Here is a 23,450-nt window from a genome sequence, read left to right on the forward strand (position 1 = left end):
TAACGAAGACGGAAATGTACGCACCCACCGGAAGTCAGGCAATGTCGCCTGTGACGGGGGCGGGGCCGCGTCGGGACCGGAAGAGGAGGCATGCGTATCGCGGCACGGGGCTCCTGTGAGCAGTGGAGAACCCCGGGCCCGCCAGCAGGAGGTTAGGCGACTGTTGCGGGGCTCCCTTGACCAAGAGGGAGCCCCGTGAAAGGAGCTGGCAAGAGCTGCAGCGGCGGAGTCCCCCGAGATTGCCCCGGTAAGTTAGAAAGGGCTGGGGTGCGCGAAGGGGGCAGCACTCGTGTGTCTGTGTGCGTGTGTATGTGTGTGGGGGAGGCTGTATGTGCGTGCGTGCATGCATGGGCGCTTCTGTGTGTGTGTGTGTGTGTGAGAGAATGCAGCGAGCGTTCGCGTGCGCGTGCTCGTTTGAAATCGCCTCCAAGGCGATGCGCGCGGCCAGGAGTGTCTCCTGGAAAGGAGACACGGCCACAATAGGTTGTCGGCGGACACGCGCTTCCGCGCGTTCAGCCGAGACCTAATAAAAACATTAAAGTAAGGGGTAATGCTTTGGCGCATGCGTGAAACTAATGCGTGACCTTATGCATGTACTAATGCATGAAAAACTAGACTCCAGATGCTTTTGGCTAAAAAGAAAAATAAGACTAATGCTGATTCAATGCATGTTAATAATAATTTTTAGGAATAACATGGATTGTGCATGGGTTATTGCAATGATGGGATGGTGCGCAATTGAAAATTACTTTTCATGAAAAATACATGTTTGTGTTTTATACTCTGTAGAAAAACAAGCATGGGCCTACACGTCTGCATGCCAGTTTGGGGTTAATATTTGCAAAAGAAATAACAAGAATTAAAATGGGTTCTGAATGTGAAGAGAGAACGCAAAAGCATGACAAACGACCTTCAATGGTGTGCTGACTGACTGCCAAGCTTCGGAGAGTAAAATTTGATAAACAAGTGGAAGCGATGCAACTTCCTCTCAAGATGGCAGAGGCAAACAAAAAGCGTGAAAGACTTGATACATCAAAATGCACTCTAGGAAATAAATGCAGTGATTGTGTTTTCAAAATTGTTTCCTGGTTAGAATCTGTTGTAATACCGAATGTTCGAGACAATGGGACTTTTAATGAACTGGTAATGATGAGTGGTTTGACAGCACACCCCTGTTTTTAGCCAATGAGAGATTACATTTGTGCTCATAATAAAACAAATGTGGGTTGCACATTTAGGTTTTAGGGTTTAACTGTGGTGCCCCGGTGGGTGTGGTTTGTAGGTTCTGCTGCTGTTAGCTAGTGGGAGATTGTCGCTGTCGTCGGTTTACTGTTTCCAGATAGAGGCCTACCTGTTTTCCTGATTCCTGACTTCATTTTTGCCACTCGACGATTCTCGAGGGCCTTGCTGCCCTTTTTGGTCTGAGGGTAGATGTCCCCTATTCTTACTTGGGTTAGAATAGATATTATTCCAAATTTACATAATCATTTGCAAATGTATTTTGTCTCTTATACTTCACTCTCTTCGCCTATCTACTCCTTCAATGCATTGTGCATCTGATAGGAGTGTTTCTTTCTATTGCAAATATATGTTCTCAGTGACAATTCATGTGACTGTACTTGATGAGCATTCATTTCATAAATTTTACGATAAACATTATTCATACTGAGTCTGTTATCATTTTAGTAGTATAGATGAGTGCATAATTATTACCATCAACTTCTCAACTACATATTTCATCACCACAATTGGGAGAAATGCAGGTTCAAATGCGTAATTGGTAAGTTGGGTATAAACTTGCATCACACTGAACCCCAGCGTGAAGGAATTAGTTGGGTAGTGTAAATGGGCCTATGTAATGAAAATGTATCCATCCCTGATCGCTGGATCAAAGGGCAACCGCATTTTTTTGTTTTTACCATTTGCGTTGGTTGTGGGAGTTTAAAATGTGGACGGGCCTGCCATGGAAAACAAACTGCATTGCACAATTTAAAACCTTACAGCCGTTTTTGTGCTCTCTTATGTTCTACTCATTTCTCGGTTGTCTTATGTCTTATCAGCTTACTTTGCTGCTTCAGGGTTTCACAGGAAATGGCTTGCCTGAATCCTTTACTTCCGAAACTTCTCCTTCTGCTATTTTCAGTTACACAGTAACTGAGAAAACAGTTACACTGTATATAAACATTTATTTGGACTATAGATATGTACCTATATATATATATATATTACTTTGCATAAACATGTATAATAATTGTTAAGATATAAATATTTATTAGTGCTGCTTAACAAATGTACATATTATTGATTTTTACAATATTTTCTATATGTTAACATGTATATAAGTAACTGCATAAATAAGTAAATCTTTCAAATTATCTATTTATCTACAATTGCTTCACTATTGAATTACAAGAAAAAAAATACATTTTATGTACAGCAACACTTGAAAGCCAGAGTTTATTAAACGCATCTTTAATCTACATATACTACCTTCCTTATGCATTTATATCTTCCATGTACTTTTGTATCTATATATTTATTACTGTTTTCTAATTTGGCATATCCAAAGCACTACCCTATTTCTCACTCTATACTGCTGTCAATATATCCTCCACCTCAACTCTGACTCATCTCAAACGTCATTCTACTGCTCTTTCCTATGCACTACCCTTTTTACCACCCCATACTTCTATCAATATATCCTCTACCATCACTCTATCATTCATCCCATACCACTACTATGATCCCCAAAATAACCCTTTATAGACTCTTTCCTCCTCTACCCCTCCTTGCATGATCTCGTACCTCTTTTACTATTCAGATCGCCCAAAACAAGCCTTTCTAAACCCTTACCTCTGACTTTTTCCCCCTCTACCTCCCTTTTACTCATCCCAAACCCCCTCCTACTGCTATGTACTCAACAAAACAAAATTCTAGACCCTTCCCTCTCCTATCTTTCCTTTTTCTATCCCTCCACCATTTCTTTTCAATCCGAAAAACAGAATAGCATGTCCACCACTTAAATTAATGTCAAATGTCCCTATACTAACTCCTCTCCACCTCCCCTTTACTCACACCAAACCCTCTCCTAGGGCTATAACCGCCCAAAAAAACAACAATAATTTCTAGACACTTCCTTCCCAATCCAAATAACTGACTAACATATCCACCATTCAAAATATTTTCCTATTTCACTATACTACTTCACTACTAATCCTTTATGGGTTCCGAAGTAGCGTGCTACTTGCCGAAAGAGCTTCAACACCCCATCAGGGGTAGCAAGCGCTATATAAATCCAAACCCTTTTTGCGCTTTAATCCCTTAACTAGCCTTCTAAAGCTAAATAACTGACTAACCATATCCACCACTAAAGTGTGGAAAAGTGAATTTTGCCTTGTTATATGTGCCTACGTGTTCCCCATCCTATGTTATATGTGCATGATCGATATGCATATATCCCCCTGTGATCGATTAAAGACGCAATTATAGTTGTGTCCAACTCTAGTATGCCAGTTTCCAGTTCTCGTGAAAGCAACGAGTATTAGGCTTATGTTGCCACGTTTTCCAGTGTGCACGTTAATTCATTGAATTGTCCCCGTTTCTAGGCCTCAAAGGGCCCGGACACCAGATTCAAGCTCCAGTCTCCTGAACCCACTCCGAGGAGCGATGCAGCCCCCACCTGCATCCCTGACCCTTCACTTACTTCCTGCCAAGCAGCGCGGTGCCCGGCTTGGCTCTGCCTGCCTGTCTGCCAAGAGTATGTTATGCTTCTAGTTATCAGTCCAGCTTTCCTTCTTCGCATTCCTAAGCTACTGAACCGCATAAACAGTTTCAGCTATAGTCTAGTCTTTCTGTCTCCATGCAAGAGAAATACTGTATTAATATTCATAGAAGATTCATAGCACACGCAATACATGTAGAATATATGCATGCACCAGCCTTAGTGTCAAGTAGCCTTTGCCCTGATAACTTTTAGATTCTATCGACATGTACTCCAAATACCAGATACCAGATATGCTATAGGTACATGTCGTCCTGACACCGCAGACTTTAGTCTCCTCTTCTAGTGTAGAAGTCATAGCCCCCAGTTCTCCCCGGTAACACGTCATTGCCCGTTTGCGCGCACCACTAGGTTAAAGGTCCCAGCTGCTCAGGTAGCCCCCTCCATGTTTCCACCCATTCATGACACTTCTGTGACGTTCCCATCACATGTCTACGTGCACGCCCTGTGCACGCCTTCTTTTCACGCCCATGTGTTCTTATCTTACGCTTGTCACTAGTTACGCCTACTGTATGCAATGTAATTGAAATGTCTTACTATATATATATATGTATTTTGTATTGTTGATTGTGTGAGCGCTGCAGCTGCCTCTCCATTTTATTTCAGGCTGTCCCGTTCCAGTCCCTTCCCTTTTGCCTGAATAAAGCCCTTCCGACTCGGATACATCGGATCCTGCCTCTTATTTATTGAGCTATCTGTTATTGTTAATGCATTCAAAAATAGTACCGGTATTTAATTATTTATTTACCACATAATGGCGCCCGAACAGGGACGAGCCCCTTCCTCACGCGCTGGCGATGCAACGCCGGTCCCCTGACCCTCTGCAGCCGTGACGGAACAATACCGTGCACGTGCAGATATTTCTGCTTCAAGTCTCCCTCAGGCCCACGGAGGAGACGGAGACTGCGGTCCGACATCCAGACGAAGCGGTGTGGAATGCGGTTCGTCCCGACCAGAGCCCAAGCCGAGAGAACAAGGTCCGAGGTATCCAGAGGCCCACCTGTTTCTGGAGTCCGAAGTTCGTAGTCCGACGTCGTAGCAGTCCAGTCCAGTCAGAGGCCTTCCAGTTTCTGCTTCCCGGTGAGTACCGTTGCGGGGGAAGTATCTAGACAGGATCATTAGTTTGTTCCTGGTCCGTTGGGTTTGGGTACGCAGATCCAGTCCGAAGTATTCACCTAGGTGGGTACGGTATGACGTGTCTCTTTATGGGACCGGTATGTTCTGTACTGTTTTAGCAGTGCATCCAGTAATTCTAGTAAGTCCGTTCTCGAGAAATTCATGTGTTCTGTTTTCAGTGTATCAGGTAATATTCTGTTCGAACTGTTATTTATGTATTTTTATGTCGTGGTATGAGTGTTTTGTTTGCCATTTTATTACTGTGATTATTGTGTATTGTGTTCGCAAGTAAGTTTCCGAAAATGCCTCTGTTCTCGAAATTACGTCAGTTAAAGACCAGAAAAGGGTTACTCGAAGAAGCAGTTCCTGTCCCCCCTAGGGACAGTCCTGGACATTTTATGTATCATAAGCATGGCTTAGATGCCATATTATATCTAGACTTATGGGTGGACTATACTACAGGTCTTGAAGAGAAATATAGATGGCCTGTATCAGGTACATGGGATGCCGAGTGCATCATGCGAGTAGAAGAAGCATTATGGAAAAAGAAAGCCAGACAGTCCCAGAAAGATGCCATCGAGTTATGGCGCAAAGAATCTCATAAAAGAACCGAAAAAGAATTCAGAAGAACAGAATTAAGTAGGGAATCCTCAGAAAGAGCCCAAGAAAAGGAATTAATCGAAGAAGGTGAACGAGTTAGAGCAGAACAGTCAGACAGACAGAGAAATGCCCTTATTAAAGGTATGTATCCTCTTCTTGCCGAGGGCTTGCCAAGAGCAACCCCGGAAGCACCCTGTAATTTACCGCCACCATTGGTCCCGATTAAGCTACGTCACAAACCGACCGCAGCTGAAATTTTTCTTTCGTCCTACATGGACGACACAGTCCCAGAATATGCAAATCCCATTCCGCCGGCTCACCCACAACCTCCCGTTAATAATGTAATTCCTGTTCCTCCAGCCACTGGTCCCGGGAGCCAGGTTAATGTGCCAGCACCCCCGGACCAGCCCACAGTAAATGTACCCGCTTTGCCAGTCACTTTACCAGCACGTCCAGTATTCACCGACGATTCTAGTTTAGGAGCAGCGGGGGGAAGTGCTCCCAGCACCCCGCCCCAAGCAAAACGACTGACGCTGCATGACGTAGCGTTACAGCGTACGCCAAAAGTGGCTACCTACACAGATCTCAAGCGACTTCTTACCGACTGTATATATGATCCAGTCCCAGGCGAAGATCACATGATCTTATATTCAGTACGTTTAAGACGGGTTTCCAGCTTTTTGGACACCCTGCCCGACATGAAGGAACATCTAAACAGAATATATCGTTTTATCCGTACAGGAGAGAATCCAGGAAGTATTCACGAAGCTATGTCACAGAGGAAAGCCGAGGTTCAACTTATGATTTTAAAGTTCTTGATTAATTGTTTAATAAGAGAGCAAGATTATCCAGATAAAGATCAAGACGAGATGAAAGCCCTGACAAGGTGGAGTGACAATATAGCCGAGGGAAAACACAAGACACAAGGTAGTGTAGAGAGTATGTACAAGAAAATTCGTAAGGAAATAATACGTATACACCAGAAGGAGGAAGAAAAACGAGCAACCGAGAAAGAGTATGACTCTTCTAGTGAAGAGGTAGACAGCGAGAATCCCTCCAGAATAGCGTATGTAGGTAGAACTAGACTTTCCGACCGACATTCACGCCTAGATTACAAGAAAGTTTTTCCTTCTCCAGCACCAGAACAGTGTTCTCTTGAGCAAGTATTCCAGGCCACCGATCAAATCCTGAAATCACGAATAGGTTATAGCGAGCTTAGTACCATGCATGAACAAGAACTAGCCCGATCAGCAGTCCGATGGACTAGTGATTCGACCACGTTTCCAGATGAAATAGTGGCTCAAACGTTTCTGAAACTGCCCCCAGCCAAGCAACGTCTGGTGGGTACGTATATGATCCAGCACCTCATTACACTGTATGAGGAACAGCATTCTGATCCAGGTCCTCTACATGATGTATTGAACGAGTTACTCCAAAACAGATGGAAAGGTCTAGGTACCGATTTAATTAGTGTCATATTAGAACAGCGCCACAAGTACAGAAAGTTTCTGAATCCACATTATGTTCCCGTCTCATCCACAGAAAGAAAATCATTCTACATAGACAGACAGAATCCGTTACGAGAAGTGCATCCAGTTAAAGGGGAAGATGGTAGTCTAGAACGAGTATTTGTTTACACCCCTATCACGAAAATAGAACTCTTGGAAATGAAAAAGTTAATTCCCTGTCACGATAAAGATCCAGCAGGGTTCCACCGTGAATTAAAGGACATGCTCCGTATGGGAGAATACACGTATCCTGATATCATTAAAATGTTAAAGGTCCTGTTGCCTGCGGGCATATATGAAAAACTCAAAGAAAAAGAATGGGAGGTGGGAGAGAAAAAGATAGATTGGACAGCATTAGAAACTGAAGATAATACACGAGTACCAGGTACCGGTCTTGGGGATAAAGCTAAAGCTTTGCCCGAATTATTAATACAAGTTTTGCCAAGATTACTAGCCACGAAAAAGGAAGATTGGGATGCCATCTCAGCCTGTAAACAGAAACAAGACGAGGATACTAGTGATTTTTATTCTAGATTTGAGAAATGTTTCATTATTAATAGTGGTCTGAAAACAAGTAGTGAGTCGTATCCCCATCTTTTTGTTACCAAACTAGTCGAGAATTCAAGTCCACAAGTTAAAAATCGAGTACTGAAAGTCGAAAGTACCTGGCAAGCTAATACTCCGTCACAGATGCTTCAGATGCTCCAATATCACCAGAACAGAATCAGGGAAGAGCAGGAACACGAAAGGAGACGTATGAAAGACACGAAAATGAAAGTACTAGTTGCACAGTCTGTTCCACAAGACAGTCAGAAGAGGGGTACGAATCAAGCCAGTCATCCTGCAGCTCCCGTTAAAGGGACATGCAATTACTGTAAACAGCCAGGTCATTATATAAACGAATGTGCAGTTCTGAAACACAACATAGCTACTGGTAAAACAAAAGAAAGACCACGTCCGCCTAGACAAGAACAAGTTTCACAGAATTCCCAGACACCACAGAATGCACAACAGACAGTTACAGTACCGCAGCCTATAGCTGCAACACAACACGTTACACAGCAGATGTACCAGTACGCACAGTCAGAATATCCAGATTATCAGCCGTATTCATGAAACAGCCTAGAGAGGGAGGTAGGCTTGCCTCTCATCGAGATTCCTGTAGATCAAGAGGGTCCCTATGTACACAGTCAAGTATTAGGGAAAGACAGAAAGTTTCTGATTGATACAGGGGCAAGTAGGACTACCATCAGTCATGACGAGGTTCCAGGGGCTCCACTCTCAGGCTCTAGAAATGTTTCCCTTGGATTTTCAGGAAAGCCTATTGTTAATGAAATATCGAAACCAGTTACTCTAGAAGTTGGTCCATTGTCTCGAACTACAGATTTGTTACTCACGAAATCTTGTCCAGAAAATTTATTAGGCATTAAAACTCTGAAAGAATTAGGAGCCGTCATATGTTGCTCCCCAGAAGGGGTACGACTGTTCCTGCGAGATTTCAAAGGTCATTATGTATTACGTGATTTTGATCCAAGATTATTGAATGTACCACAGCATTTATGGGCGCAAGGTCCAACTGATGTAGGTTGTATGCATATCACACCCCATCGTGTCACTCTGAAGCAAGGTGTTGTATTACCACGAATCCGACAGTACAAATTGCCACCTGAGGCTGTAGCAGCCTTATCCAAGATTATTGATGAGCTTATTGTTCAAGGAGTGGTTGTAGAAACTGACTCCAATGTATGTAATTCTCCTATCATTCCGATTCTGAAACGTACTGATCCAAATGCACCTCCAGTTTATCGATTAGTGATTGACCTTCGAGAACTTAATAAATGTATCATTGCTCAGTACCCAGTGGTTCCAGATATTTCTTCCCTATTGACAGCCATTGATTCTGAAGCTACGTTCTTTACAGTTATCGATCTCAAGAATGCATTTTTTAGTGTCCCCATTCATCCAGATAGCCAGTTCCTTTTCGGATTCTGTTTAAATGGAAGAAGCTATAAATTCACACGAGCACCTCAAGGTTTCACAGAAAGTCCTAGCATTTACAGTCAAGCACTTAAAAGACAACTAGACAATATTCACATGCCAACTGACACTGCCCTGCTCCAGTATGTCGATGATCTATTGATTACTGCCCGTTCTGAACGTGACTGCGAGCGTGCGTCACTTACAGTCCTGTATTTCCTGGCCGAGATGGGGCACAAGGTGTCCCCTTCCAAATTACAATTCTGTGTCCAGCAAGTGGTCTACTTAGGACACTTACTGTCCAAGAGGGGTAGGCAGTTGACACCTGACCGTATCCAGTTAATAGCACGTCTTCCACAGCCCAAGACTCAGAAGGAGGTACGAGCTTTTATCGGCCTCACTTCTTACTGCAGACAATGGATTCCTCAGTACGCATTTCTAGCCAAGCCACTGATACAGTTAACGACACAGGAGGCAGCCGTATCGACTGTCCTCCCTTGGACCCAGGAACATACACTTGTTTTCAATGAGTTAAAGAAAGCTTTATGCCAAGCACCTGTTCTAGTAACACCGAACTACAGTAAGCCTTTCACACTTTTTGTTACTGAACGTGATGGTACTGCATTATCTGTTCTCACACAAGATCAAGCAGGACAATATAAGCCCTGTGCTTATTTTTCTAGCACATTAGATCCAGTGGCCCAGGCTCTGCCTGCGTGCCTCAAGTCAGTTGCAGCCACAGCTCTAGCTATCAGACAAAGTGATTCCATAGTGTTAGGACACTCCCTGACAGTACAAGTTCCACACTCCGTGGAAGTTCTTTTAAACCGAACACAGACTCAGAACTTGACAATTGCACGTTTAACAGGTTATGAACTGACACTGTTCCAGCCACACATAGAAATCAGACGCTGCAACATTTTAAATCCAGCTACACTGTTACCGTCAGTTACCTCAAATCCTGCCACACATGACTGTGTGGAAGTTGTTAACACCATGACAAAGCCAAGACAAGACTTGACAGACATTGCATTACCTGATCCCGACCTGACACTTTACGTGGATGGTTCATGTATGAGAACAAGTACAGGAGAACTAGTAGCCGCGTATGCAGTGACTACTGAAACTGAAGTTATAGAAACACATTGTATTGACACCCTGTCTGCTCAAGCAGCAGAGCTTGTCGCTCTGACCCAAGCCTGCATACGTGCCAAGAACCTGAAAGTTAACATATACACAGATTCACGTTATGCATTCGGAGTCGTACACGACTTTGGAGTGCTCTGGCAAGAAAGAGGTTTTATGACTTCTCATGGAACCAAGATTCAGCATGGCCCCCTCATTCAAGCTCTGTTAGATGCAATACATTTACCGACAGCTATCGCTATCATGAAGTGCAAGGCACATACGAAAGTCACTGATATCATTTCCCAGGGTAACGATCTAGCAGATCGAACAGCCAAGCTCACAGCTCAGACTTCAGACATTCCAGTTAACCCGACACAGACACACTTTCCAGATCAGATTACTTGTATGACAGTAAGGACCCTACACAAGATGTAATAGATATACAGTTACATGCTACTCCCGATGAAATAAAGAAATGGTCTGAACAAGGAGGGGTCCAGACAGATCAAGGATGGTTGACAAAGGGAAAAGCCACATGGTTTCTCCCCGACTCTATGGTTCAAGTCATTATTAACACCGCACATAGTCCAGCACACTTAGGAGAAAAAGCCATGTTAGACAGTATTCAGAACCTCTGGTTCAACAAGCATTTACAAGCAGCCGCCAAGCAGAAAGTGCGTACCTGCATGATCTGTTGTCAGTTCAATCCAGGTAAAGGTGTTCCGGTGGAACAAGGTGGATTCCATCCTCCTGACCACCCTTTTGAAGTCCTCCAGATGGATTATATCCAGATGGAGCGATGTCGAGGTTTCAAGTATGTCCTCGTAGTTGTATGCGCTTTATCCAGGTGGACAGAAGCATTTCCAGTTCCAGATTACACAGCCGCGACCACTGCCAGGCAGTTGGTTCGTGAGTATTTTCCCCGCTATGGATTACCTAGGGTCGTGTATTCAGATAACGGCCAGCCATTCTCATCCGAGCTCATGAAACAAGTATCCCTTCTGTTAGGGTACCAGTGGAAGTTCCATTGTGTACGCCATCCTGAAGCAGCCGGTCTCGTAGAGAGACATAACCAGACCCTGAAAATCCGAATCGCAAAAGTATGCGCAGAGAAAGGCGTAGATTGGATGGTAGCACTGCCAGTCGCCCTTTTTTATATGAGAATGGTTGCTCATTCCCGTTCAGGTCTATCCCCGTATGAGATAGTGTTTGGTCGTCCCCCAAATATGTGGGGTACACCTAGACCCCGTACCATTACCGATGTTGACAGTAATATGCTGACAGATTACCTTGCCTCCTTGATGTCTGCACTACAATCTTGTCGTTCACAGGTTGCCGCCGCTTTTCCAGACAACACCGAAGTGAAACCGCATGAAGTCGTTCCAGGAGATTTTGTGTTGGTTCGCAATTTTGATCGTTCAAGTCCGCTGGAGCCCCGCTGGAAGGAGCCCCGCCTCGTTCTCCTCACCACCCGGACAGCAGTGAAAGTGGAAAACCGAAAAGGCTGGCTACACTCCAGCCATGTGAAGAAGTTTCATGGACTCAAATCAAAGACTTTTCTTAAAGACTGCCCCGTTCTCAAGGACTGCCCAGACTCTGAATCTAAACTTCCCTTGTTAGAAAAAACTCCGCAGCAGGAGTATAAACAGAAATTGAGGTCTAGTAAGTCAGCCAGTTTAATTGTCTAAGTCCCTCTCGGGTGAAACGTTAGACAGGTTCCTGACATGTATGAGATAGACCCACACAGTGAGAGAGTTAGTCAAAACTCTAAGAGATGTATCATTACTCTGTTCTTTCTATTGTTCCTGAGTCTTATGGTTACTTGCATAAGTTATGCTTTACATTTATGTTTTCCTATTTCACATGTACATATGTTTTCTAATGTTACAGTAGAGCACACTTTTAGTGACCTGCCTCCTCACGAGTTATCCTATCGTCTTGCTATGCGTAATAATACTTTTATCCGAATGCTGCACTATTCACATCAGACCAGCAATGCCACTAATTGTTGGGTGTGTGGTCGACTCCCCCCTTTCCAGACACCGAAGGGAGTTCTGCCACTCTTTCCCTATCCGTTTTCACATAATGGTTCGTGTGGAGCATGGTCCACGTTAACGTCATCCTCAACTGATATGTCCCTTCTGAATAGAACATGTTTCCCAGACAAGGAAGGACTTTCCCATAGAACAGGGTTAGATCTAGAAAATGAAGTATATGATCTAGGTAATTATTCCTCGAATTTCATGGTTTTGAATGTTCAGTCCGAGACTACTCCAGACTTGCCTGCTATTTCAGTTCTACCAGTCAAAGGCAAATTATGTGTCAGAAAGAATGGTTCCGCACATGTAGGACATAGTGATTGTACTACTGTGGTCGAGTATAGTGACAGTGGGAAATCTATTTTCAAAGCCTTACGTCATTCTTATTTTGTTTGTGGCCAGACCGCATATGTTCGTCTGCCCCTCGATTGGGATGGAACATGTTATATTGCCTTCCTACTGCCACCAGTTTTCCTAGCCCCATCCGATTATCACAGAAACACACATCTAGTACACGTTAGACATAGAAGGGAGACTGAGTCCCCAATTGTCGATCAAACTGAAACTGCTCTAGAACAGTATCAAGACTTCAATAAAGGTTTCTTCTTCTTTATAGGTCCTGTCCAGAATAGTAAGTTAATACGTAGGCTAACCAGAACCCTTGAAGCAGTCGTGAATGAGACAACTTCCGCTCTAGGTAATTTAACTGAAGAGCAATCTGCTATGAGATTTGTTGTGCTCCAAAATCGTCTCGTCCTTGACGTCATACTGGCCGATAGAGGAGGAGCTTGTAGAGTCATCGGATCTAGTTGCTGCATTTTCATTCCTAATAACGCTCCGTCTGTTTATTCAGCTATAACCAGACTTCATAAAATTGCCCATCAGTTACACCAGAATCCAGGCACCTGGACATGGTCCGGTTGGCTCTGGAGTATCATATCTGCCTGGGGATGGAAGGTATTGTCATTCCTAGGTATAGCAGTAATGATTATATTCAGTTGCTGCCTCTGTTTACAATGTGGCCCTGCGATTTGCGGCATGTGTGCTACCTCTTGTATTCCTAGTCCTAAGTCCCGTTCTAAGACAATTCGAGACGAGCAAATGATGCTATATGAACAGATAGATGGTATCATGAATATTGATGTTTCCTGATGTAAACGTAGGGCACAAGGAGGGAATGTGGAAAAGTGAATTTTGCCTTGTTATATGTGCCTACGTGTTCCCCATCCTATGTTATATGTGCATGATCGATATGCATATATCCCCCTGTGATCGATTAAAGACGCAATTATAGTTGTGTCCAACTCTAGTATGCCAGTTTCCAGTTCTCGTGAAAGCAACGAGTATTAGGCTTATGTTGCCACATTTTCCAGTGTGCACGTTAATTCATTGAATTGTCCCCGTTTCTAGGCCTCAAAGGGCCCGGACACCAGATTCAAGCTCCAGTCTCCTGAACCCACTCCGAGGAGCGATGCAGCCCCCACCTGCATCCCTGACCCTTCACTTACTTCCTGCCAAGCAGCGCGGTGCCCGGCTTGGCTCTGCCTGCCTGTCTGCCAAGAGTATGTTATGCTTCTAGTTATCAGTCCAGCTTTCCTTCTTCGCATTCCTAAGCTACTGAACCGCATAAACAGTTTCAGCTATAGTCTAGTCTTTCTGTCTCCATGCAAGAGAAATACTGTATTAATATTCATAGAAGATTCATAGCACACGCAATACATGTAGAATATATGCATGCACCAGCCTTAGTGTCAAGTAGCCTTTGCCCTGATAACTTCTAGACTCTATCAACATGTACTCCAAACACCAGATACCAGATATGATATAGGTACATGTCGTCCTGACACCGCAGACTTTAGTCTCCTCTTCTAGTGTAGAAGTCATAGCCCCCAGTTCTCCCCGGTAACACGTCATTGCCTGTTTGCGCGCACCACTAGGTTAAAGGTCCCAGCTGCTCAGGTAGCCCCCTCCATGTTTCCACCCATTCATGACACTTCTGTGACGTTCCCATCACATGTCTACGTGCACGCCCTGTGCACGCCTTCTTTTCACGCCCATGTGTTCTTATCTTACGCTTGTCACTAGTTACGCCTACTGTATGCAATGTAATTGAAATGTCTTACTATATATATATATGTATTTTGTATTGTTGATTGTGTGAGCGCTGCAGCTGCCTCTCCATTTTATTTCAGGCTGTCCCGTTCCAGTCCCTTCCCTTTTGCCTGAATAAAGCCCTTCCGACTCGGATACATCGGATCCTGCCTCTTATTTATTGAGCTATCTGTTATTGTTAATGCATTCAAAAATAGTACCGGTATTTAATTATTTATTTACCACAAAAGTTACTTTCATATTTGACTATACTAATTCATCACTAATCCTTAATTGGTTCCGCAGTAGCGTGCTTCTCGCCAAAAAAGCACTTTGACGCCTCGTCATGGGTCGTAAGCGCTACATAAAAGCATTTACAATACAGTACATAGTTCACACGTTTTCTGATTCCGAGTGACTTACAGGGTATATGAACGCCTAAAACGTCCTTGTAGTATCTTCTCTTGGCACTGCAATATTGTTCTGGCGGTGGGCATTTGTTCAGGTATTTGCTGAAACCAGATATTCCACCTTTAATGCTGGTACGTAAGTCTGGTTCCCCCATATTGATCATAGCCATTCATGCTTTGCACCCTGTTTTAAAGCTGATATAATGGCAGTTTGACCAGAGGGAAAGACTACTCCATTAGTTGGGCCTTGTCCTAGAAGACAAATGCTAAGGATAGGTTTTGAGGAGATTGGAGACTCCTATTCATCTGCTATTTGCATGCAGATCTTATTTAGAAGTATTGAATCTACAAAATGTAGATAAATCGGTGTTTTATTGTAGTATAAATGTTACTAGCTGCACCAGCCTCGTTTAGGAGATTGGGAAACGGATGCAGCAGATGCTTGTTTTAACTGAATATTTAAAGTTCAATTGTTTCACCCATTCACAAGTACATAGATGCCAAGTCTCTCTCATGTTATGTGTAACCCGTTTACACTGACCGAACTTTTTATTCCAAAGCTCTGTGCTGCTGTATGTTTTAAGTGCATGCATAAAATGTTGAAAGTTGAACCTGCTAGCCCCCAAGTAAAAGCCAGCACTGGCCGAATGCGTCACCCAAGATGTGGTAGAACTTGGCAACCTTGGAAATATTTCTGTTCCTTTTCAAATATGAACACTGCCTTGTCACTGGGTTGCAGGTCTGTTCTGGTGCAGTTTTGATTTCGTACGGTTTGACTAGTCACCAAGTCCACAAGAATGTCCAATTGAAAGCCATGGTGTGTACCCTGATCCTGGTTGGTAGCCTAATATTTGGTTACTTTTATTTCCATGTGTATTTTCTGTTGATTGTGGGAAATATTGGACTTGTATCCTTATTCCTTATGGCAGAATAACTCACACTAATTTGTTTATTTTGATGATATTCTCTCAAAATCTTCAGGTTCATCGAGAGCTCACCCTTCTTCAGGAGATCCATCCACCACCGCAACTGCTGGGTCTGAAGGACAGGCAGTATATAGTCAGAATTTACATGGGGATCTCCAAAATGGAACTTCGGCTGGTCAAAGGCGGAGGTAAGGCTTTCAGGAAAGGGAGCCCCTAGTCGGTACAAAAATATTGTGCTTTCTTTTTTAGAAGACTTATTTTTTTTTAAACCTTTCTTTTGGCAAAAATAGTTATTAAATAATGAGAAAGTAGTCTACTACAAACATTGTATTTTTAAACTGTCTTAAGTGTGAGCTTCCACCAATTCAATGGTATGTGTTTTTCTGGCACCTTCCCCTCCATGCTGTAGAAATCCTCTTTAAATATTTGCCAGCTTGTGCAATCTCCTTGAGTTTGAGAACTGGTTAGTGAGTCAATCATAAAACATTCTTGATTATAATTAGAAATCTTGTTCTGTTGCACCTGCCACAACCTAATTCTGAAAATGACTTTTTTTTCAAGACTATTAGGAAACTAAATTCCTCTTTGATCTGCTATTAGCAGTCTCCTACACTTTGAGCAAACTAAGAATTCTGTAGTCTGTCCTGTTCTAAAAATTCACTTAGTGACTATTTTGACCAGCCCACTGAAAGAACATAAAACTCTATTCTAGTCAGATGAAATACTTTGTTAGGCCAGAAGTAGAATCGTGTGTATGTTATCTATAGGGGTAACATTTGTTTGTCGAAATCTGAATAAAATTAGGCAATCGTAAATTGTAGAAGTTTTCTCACATGCCAAGTTTGGCAGTGGGTTATATGCGAAAGACAAGTTCTGGGCACTAGTAAAGGTTTTTTCGACGCTTTATATACTGACCCCTTGGAGTGGTTATATAGAATTCTGTCAAAGCCAGGTAAGATGTAAGGCACTATCCACAAGCCCAGTGGCTAGCCGGATGGTACTAGTGTTGTATGATTTCACCTCGTCATACTCCTTAATTTCAATTTACCACCCCAGGTGTCAGGATTGGAATATAAAGGAGGTGGAGTTTTCTAACAGTTTTAGTGCAGGTTTAAATTTTATTGGAATTTCTCTTGCTTCTCTTTTCTGATGGTGTTCCTACTGTCCAGCATGTAAAGATGTTTATTCTAGTCTTAAAGGATGAGTCTTGCATTCTTGTTTTTTTTAAACCTTTAACTTTTACCATTAATACCATTCATGGATGTACAATGTATAAGCATAGATATATAGTTCTCACAGTTTTCAAATAGAAACAAACATTGCAAACCTCTTGCAACACACGTAGATGGGTCTGTACCTTCCCTTCTTTAATCTGTGTTGTAATTTCTGTAATATAAGACCTGGTTCCCTTACTTTCCTGTTCTTATATGCTCATTCCTTTCCTGGGTTTGTATTAATTGTTGGGCTCTGTGCGGTCCCTCTGACCCTGCGCATGCCTCCCTACTGCATGTGCGCCCTGACTAATTCTGTGTTTAGCCTGGCTGTTAGATGCACTCTGTGTGCCCTGTAGCCGGAGGTACTCTCGGAGTGGTTGCCATATATCTTTGGGCCGCAAAGTGAGGGGTTGTAGCTCTGCATACAATTCACTTATGGTATCGCAAAAGGACAGGCTTTTAAGCCAGCCCTTTACAGTAGGTTTTTGCCTAGTGCCCTAGCGAAGCACTATTTCTCTTTTTGCCAGTAACCTTGCTATCGCTGTGAATCTGCATATCATTTCGGGCAGTCATTCTAAATCGCATTGATGGGCTATCAATGTAGTCACTGGTATGTGTGTCCCCGCCATCTGTTGTACTAAATTGAAGACTTCTTGCCAGAATGTGGTGATTGTGTTGCAAGACCAGGTCATATGAAGGAAGGGAGCTGCTTGCAAATTATATTTGGGGCAATGCGTGAAAGAATTGCTACTAATCCGAACCATTTTCTGCGGTGTAGTATAGGCCCTTCTAAGAATCTTAAAATGTAATAATTTGTGCCTGTGATTGCAGAAGACTAGCTTAGTCTGTTTGCAGCATCCCTTCCAGATTTCATCCATGAGTGGCTGTCCGATGTCAGCCTTCCATGCATCTCTAACTTTAGTATCTTGCTGCGGCACTAGCTCAAGGCAAGTTTGATATAACCTAGAATTGATGTGCTTTCCACCATTGTCTGTTATTATTGTGGTAAGTGGACTGAAATCTGTAGGTTTGAGCCGATAGGTAGGGATCACATCTCGTAATGGGCTTTGTATACAAACCAACGTAAAGAGATCTATGAACGTAGCTGCAGCAAAACGTGGATCTTCAGAGCGGATAAAAACGTGGCCTCCCGGGAACAAATCTCCAATAGTTTCTAGTCTTAACTGAGCTTGTGTGCGTTTGTTCCCAATGTCTGTCGTGGGCGGGATCCACGGGTTTGCCAATAGCGGCAGGGCAGGTTAATACAGTGTGGATCCTCCTGTTCTCATGAGCAATTTTTTCCATGCCCAGCATGTGTTACATTGGTTGAATATCCTGTGGGTCACGTGGGGTTTCTAACGGAAGAACTGCGTTCAGAGGAGTGGGGTATGCCAAGTTTCATTCTGATTATACATAAGGGATGAGTGCATCTGGGTGGTACTGGTGGCATGCATACCCACTTTGTGCTATCAAATAATAAAGGTGCATGTCCAAGTCTTGCATTCTTGTGTTGCTTCAGGCATGGGTGAGAATGGACACAGGACTCCTGATGACTTGAAGAACTTCTGATGCTGGGCAGAATTTTTGCTGCACTGTAGTATGGTGGACAGAGTGAATTCCTGTGAAATGTTTTGTATATTTTTAAAGCGTGCTATCACCCAAGAGGATATCCTGGCATTGAGCCGCTGTGTGCTCGCCTAGCCCTATCTATGTTATATTGGTTAATTGAAGAGCCAGGACTCTAGCTTCCTACGGAGTTTAAGGAGAGGAGGGGGCTCTAATGTGGAGATGGAAGTCATTCCACGCTTTAGGAGTGATGTAAGAGAAGGCTTGTCTTCCTGATCTGCTTCTGTGGGATGTGGTCAAGTAGGAGTCATGCGGAGGAATTTGTTGAATCTGATCTGAGCAGCTTTTGGGTTTACATATTGCAGGGCATGATTTGCTTGATGAGGTGCTTGATATGGTGATTGCCATGCAAAGCTGCTAAGTACAGGTAACTGGGGTTCTCAAGTGGTGAAATCCAAGTAATCTGGATCCTCATGGACCTTCACTGTCTGAAAGTATAGACTTTTCTATTCAAATTGAAAATTTCGGCTGTCATTGTATGGCAGTGGTTTTCAGCATATATATTTTATTAAATAAAACAGCCATCCCCGATTCCTGCTCGATTCCGTTGCTGAAGGGGTTGGCTGACAGTTCCCTGCTGCAGCACTTATAATAAATAGGTCAATGGGACCTCAACTCAGTGTTGGTTCAGTTTATGGCTCTAGACTCTGAGACAGTACAAAGTTGTGATTTAAAGGCCCTGAGGTTGAATCGGGATCATACCCTGTATGAATTGGTGCATTCTATGTTCTTATGTTCTGTAATGATTAGGTCACCATTAATTTATTTTTTTGTAATCTTTATTTAAAGATGAGATAACCAGAGTAACTCCTATTATTATGCAGGCCTAGAAACAAATCGGTAAAATGTTACCAGACCTGCAGGTCTAGTGACTTGAATAATCTACTCAACATAACTGTAATGCGTTTGACCCATAAGCTGATCTTAAATTGTGTGATCCTAAGCAAATATCTAATTTCACTGATTTGCTTTTTTTCTTCTTTATAACGTATGAGAGCACCCTCAAAGTTCTGAGTTAATCAAAGCTATTTTGTTTAATCTATAATACTAAACATTTTGATCTATGTATAAGAATCTAGTCCATATACGGGGTACACATGACCCATAACTTGCTTCTTGGGTCACTGGGTCATTGTCATCAGAGAGGAAGCCGAAATGTTTCTAAGTTCATGTTAACAATCAATCACTTTTATTAAATGTATTACTAAAGCATGGTGTGATATCATATTGCCAATTAGAGACAGCATATTTTCCATTGACGTGGGAACACACTTTCCCACTGACATGCTGTTTTAATGATAAAGCTATGTAGCATACAAATGATATGTGGAAATCAAGTTTCGGCAAATATTTATTATTTGCACGTCCAGTGTTCTGTTTTTCTTATCCTATTTAAATCTGTTTCCGTCTCACTTCAGAATTTAAAAAAAAGGGCTTTCCCAAGTGCTGATATATTTAAAAATTATGTGCAGGTAATTTAAAAGCTATCTCAATGCTGTTATATAAAAAACTGAATTCCTACAGCCTTTCCTTTGACTGTCACTGTACCCAAGCATGATTGTCAGATAGTTCACTTTAGCAAATCCTCTACCTTTGCAGTCAAAGAAAGAAAAGTAAACACCAATCTTAGGGATAGTGTAAGCAGCAGTTTGTAAGCAGATATTAGCTGACATTTAATTTTTCTTCATCCACACAGCAAATGCGACACGATAAATACAAGATTTCCCTTTTTGCTTGCTCTATTTCTTAATGAACAGTACACCTGTTCTTTGTCAGTGCAAGATCTCTTGCCAGAACGGGCAGGAGCCACTAAAAAAAATAACTCTACCGGAGAAAATCTGACTCGCTGTGTCAAAAAGATTTCTTTAGGCCACCGCTCCGTCCCTGCGGCCCCGCCCTCCTGCTCACTCATTCGCCACCCCGCTCCCCCCTCCCAGCTGCTCCTCCCTCCCAACTCCCCTCATATGGAGGCCGCGCAGCTGGCGCGCCAAAGTCAAGCCCGTCTGCGCCTGGACTGCACCCAGCACCAGAACCCCTTGCCCCCACGTACGCCACAACACCCGACTCCGCTACGATGCCAGCACCCTCCACACACTAAACACCAGACGATACCGCACCTGCTGCCTGGCCACCCGGAAGCGCACCCAAGGACCCTTCACCTGCCGGAACTGCAGCTTCACCAGCATCTGGCCCGCCAACCCTCCTACCAAAGAACCCAACCCCCTCAGATGCATCCTCCTCAACACCCGCTCCGCATGCAAACATGCCGTCGAACTCTGGGATCTACTCGACTCAAACACCCCAGACGTCTCCTTGCTGAACCCCTCCTCGGCCCCCGACTTCGCCATAGCCATCCCGGAAGGCTGTAAGATCACCCACTAAGAACACAACAATGTAGTAGGAGGAGGAATCACCATCGTCCACAGGAACACTCTCAAAGTCTCGACCAACACCGACGACACCCTCCGCACCGTCGAACACCTGCCCTTCCGATCCATGGCCACCCCAACACCACCCTCAGAGGAACCCTCTTCTACATGCCCCCCGGACCCTGAACACAGTTCAGCGACTCCATTGCCGACTTAGTCAGCACACACGCCCTCGCCTCCACGGACTACATCCTCCTCGGGGACCTGAACTTCCACCTCGAGAACGACGACGACACCAACTCCACCACCCTGTTCGATAACCTCGTACTCCGACAACTCGTCACAACACACACCCACTGTGCCGGCCACACGCTTGACCCCATCTTCAAGCTCCCATGTCTACTGCACCCACACCACTGAGCTCCACTGGACCGACCACCACTGCATCCACTTCACCTTTCGGAAACCCACCAAGCATCACCGCACCCAACAGATGCCACGCCGCTGCTGGAGCAAAATCACCAAAGACCAGCTATCCAACACCCTTGCCCGGAGCCCACCGGCAGACCCGACCGACCTCGCATCCTCAGACAGTGGATCAACGACTGCGCCAACACCCTCGCCCCTCTCAAGAAGCTCTCCAACAGCCACTCCAGCAAGAAAGCCAGCTGGTTCACGAAGACATCCAGGCCTCCAAGCAAACCCGCCGAAAGCTGGAGAAGAACTGGATCCGTGAACAAACACTGTAAAGCTACGCAGCTCACAAGAACGCCACCCGCAGACACCACCACCTCCTCAGATCCGCCAAAAGGGCCTCCATCAAAGTCCGCCTAGACAACAACTCACACAACAGCAAAGAGCTCTTCAACATCGTGAAGGAACTCTCCAACCCCAGCTCCAACACAGACAACATCCCACATTCGCAAGACCTATGCGACTCACTGGCCACCTTCTTCCACCGCAAGACCGCAGACATCCATGACCGCTTCAATGCCGTGAACACCTCGGCAACCACTGAGACCCCTGCCCCCATGACCACCACCCACACCAACCACCTGCTCTCCTGGACCAACATCAACTACGACAACATCATCAAGATCATGAGCACCGTTCACTCCCGATCCCCGTCTGACCCTTGTCCACACCACATCTTCAACAAAGCCAGCACCACCATCACACCCCACCTCCGGAAAGCCTTCAACATCTCCTTTGAGACAGCAACCTTACCAGAGAGAGCTGGAAGCACGCAGAGATCAACGCCTTACTCAAGAAACCCAAGGCAGACCCCAAGGACCTCAAAAACTTCCGACCCATCTCCCTGCTCCCGTTCCCGGCAAAGGTCATTGAGAAGAACGTCAACAAACAACTGACCAGCTTCCTCGAGGAGCACAGCATCCTAGACCCGCACCAGTTCGGGTTCCGCAGCAACTACAGCACCGAAACTGCCCTCATCGCTGCCACCGATGACATCAGGACCCTGCTAGACAACGGAGAAACTGCGACCCTCATCCTCCTTGACCGCCTTCGACGCGGTCTGCCACCACACACTTCGAACACGCCTCCACGACGCCGGAATCTAAGAGAAGGCCCTGGACTGGACCACCTCCTTCCTCTCCGGCAGAACACGGAGCATCCGCCTCCCACCCCTTCTGCTCGGAAGCCACAGAGATCTGTGGCGTACCACAGGGCTCATCCATCAGCCCAACGCTGTTCAACATCTACATGGCACCACTCGCCCACGTCACCCGACTGCACAACCTCAACATCATCTCCTACGCCAATGACACCCAGCTGATCCTCTCCCTCACCAAGGACCCCCACACCGCCAAAACCAACCTCCACAAAGAAATGAAGGCCGTTGCCGATTGGATGAGGAACAGCCGACTGAAGCTTAACTCTGACAAGACGGAGGTCCTCATCTTCGGACCCACCCCCTCAGCCTGGGACGACTCCTGGTGGCCGACTGCACTAGGAACATCCCCAACTCCCACCACCCACACACGTAACCTAGGATCATCCTCGACTCCACCCTCTCCATGACGAAGCAGGTCAACGCCGCCTCTTCCTTCTGCTTCAGCACCCTCCGCATGCTCCGCAGGATCTACAAGTGGATCCCCACCGAAACGAGAAGGACGGTCACCCAGGCCCTCGCCAGCAGCAGATTGAACTACGGAAACGCCCTCTACGCAGGAGCCTCTGCCAAACTCCTGAAACTGCTCTAACGCATCCAGAACGCCTCTGCACGCCTGATCCTTGACATCCTTCGCCGCAGCCACATCACACCCCACCTGAGAGACCTGCACTGGCTCCCCGTCAACAAGAGGATAACCTTCAAGCTCCTCACCCACGCACACAAAGCACTCCACAGCACCTGACCAGCGTACCTCAACAGCCGACTCTGCTTCTACACCCCCACCCGCCAACTCCGCTCCACAGACCGCGCCCTCGCGTCTGTCCCCCGCATCTGAAGAGTGGCCGGCGGCGGCAGATCATTCTCCCACCTCGCCGCCAAGGAATGGAACACCCTCCCCATCCGCCTACGGTAGACCCAAGACCTACTGACCTTCAGAAGACTCCTCAAGACCTGGCTCTTCGAACAGTAGCAGCACTCCCCGCCCCCCTTGAGACCCTCACGGGTAGGTAGTGCGCTTTACAAATGCTATGA

The 23,450-nt window shown here is 44.9% G+C and overlaps 1 protein-coding gene across 8 annotated transcripts in view; it reads left to right on the forward strand.

Annotated features, from left to right (window-relative positions):
• The window catches only part of SEC24C (SEC24 homolog C, COPII component), a 1,539,459-nt gene that overhangs the window by 174,397 nt on the left and 1,341,612 nt on the right, over nt 1-23,450 (forward strand). For all 8 annotated transcript variants that reach the window (XM_078643234.1, XM_078643230.1, XM_078643232.1 and 5 more), the window contains exon 3: nt 15,632-15,764. In XM_078643234.1, coding sequence (XP_078499360.1) covers nt 15,632-15,764 — 133 coding nt within the window. The remainder of the gene's footprint in view (nt 1-15,631; nt 15,765-23,450) is intronic.

This window comes from Lissotriton helveticus, chromosome 5_1, assembly GCF_964261635.1.
Source record: "Lissotriton helveticus chromosome 5_1, aLisHel1.1, whole genome shotgun sequence".
Classification (NCBI taxonomy): domain Eukaryota; kingdom Metazoa; phylum Chordata; class Amphibia; order Caudata; family Salamandridae; genus Lissotriton; species Lissotriton helveticus.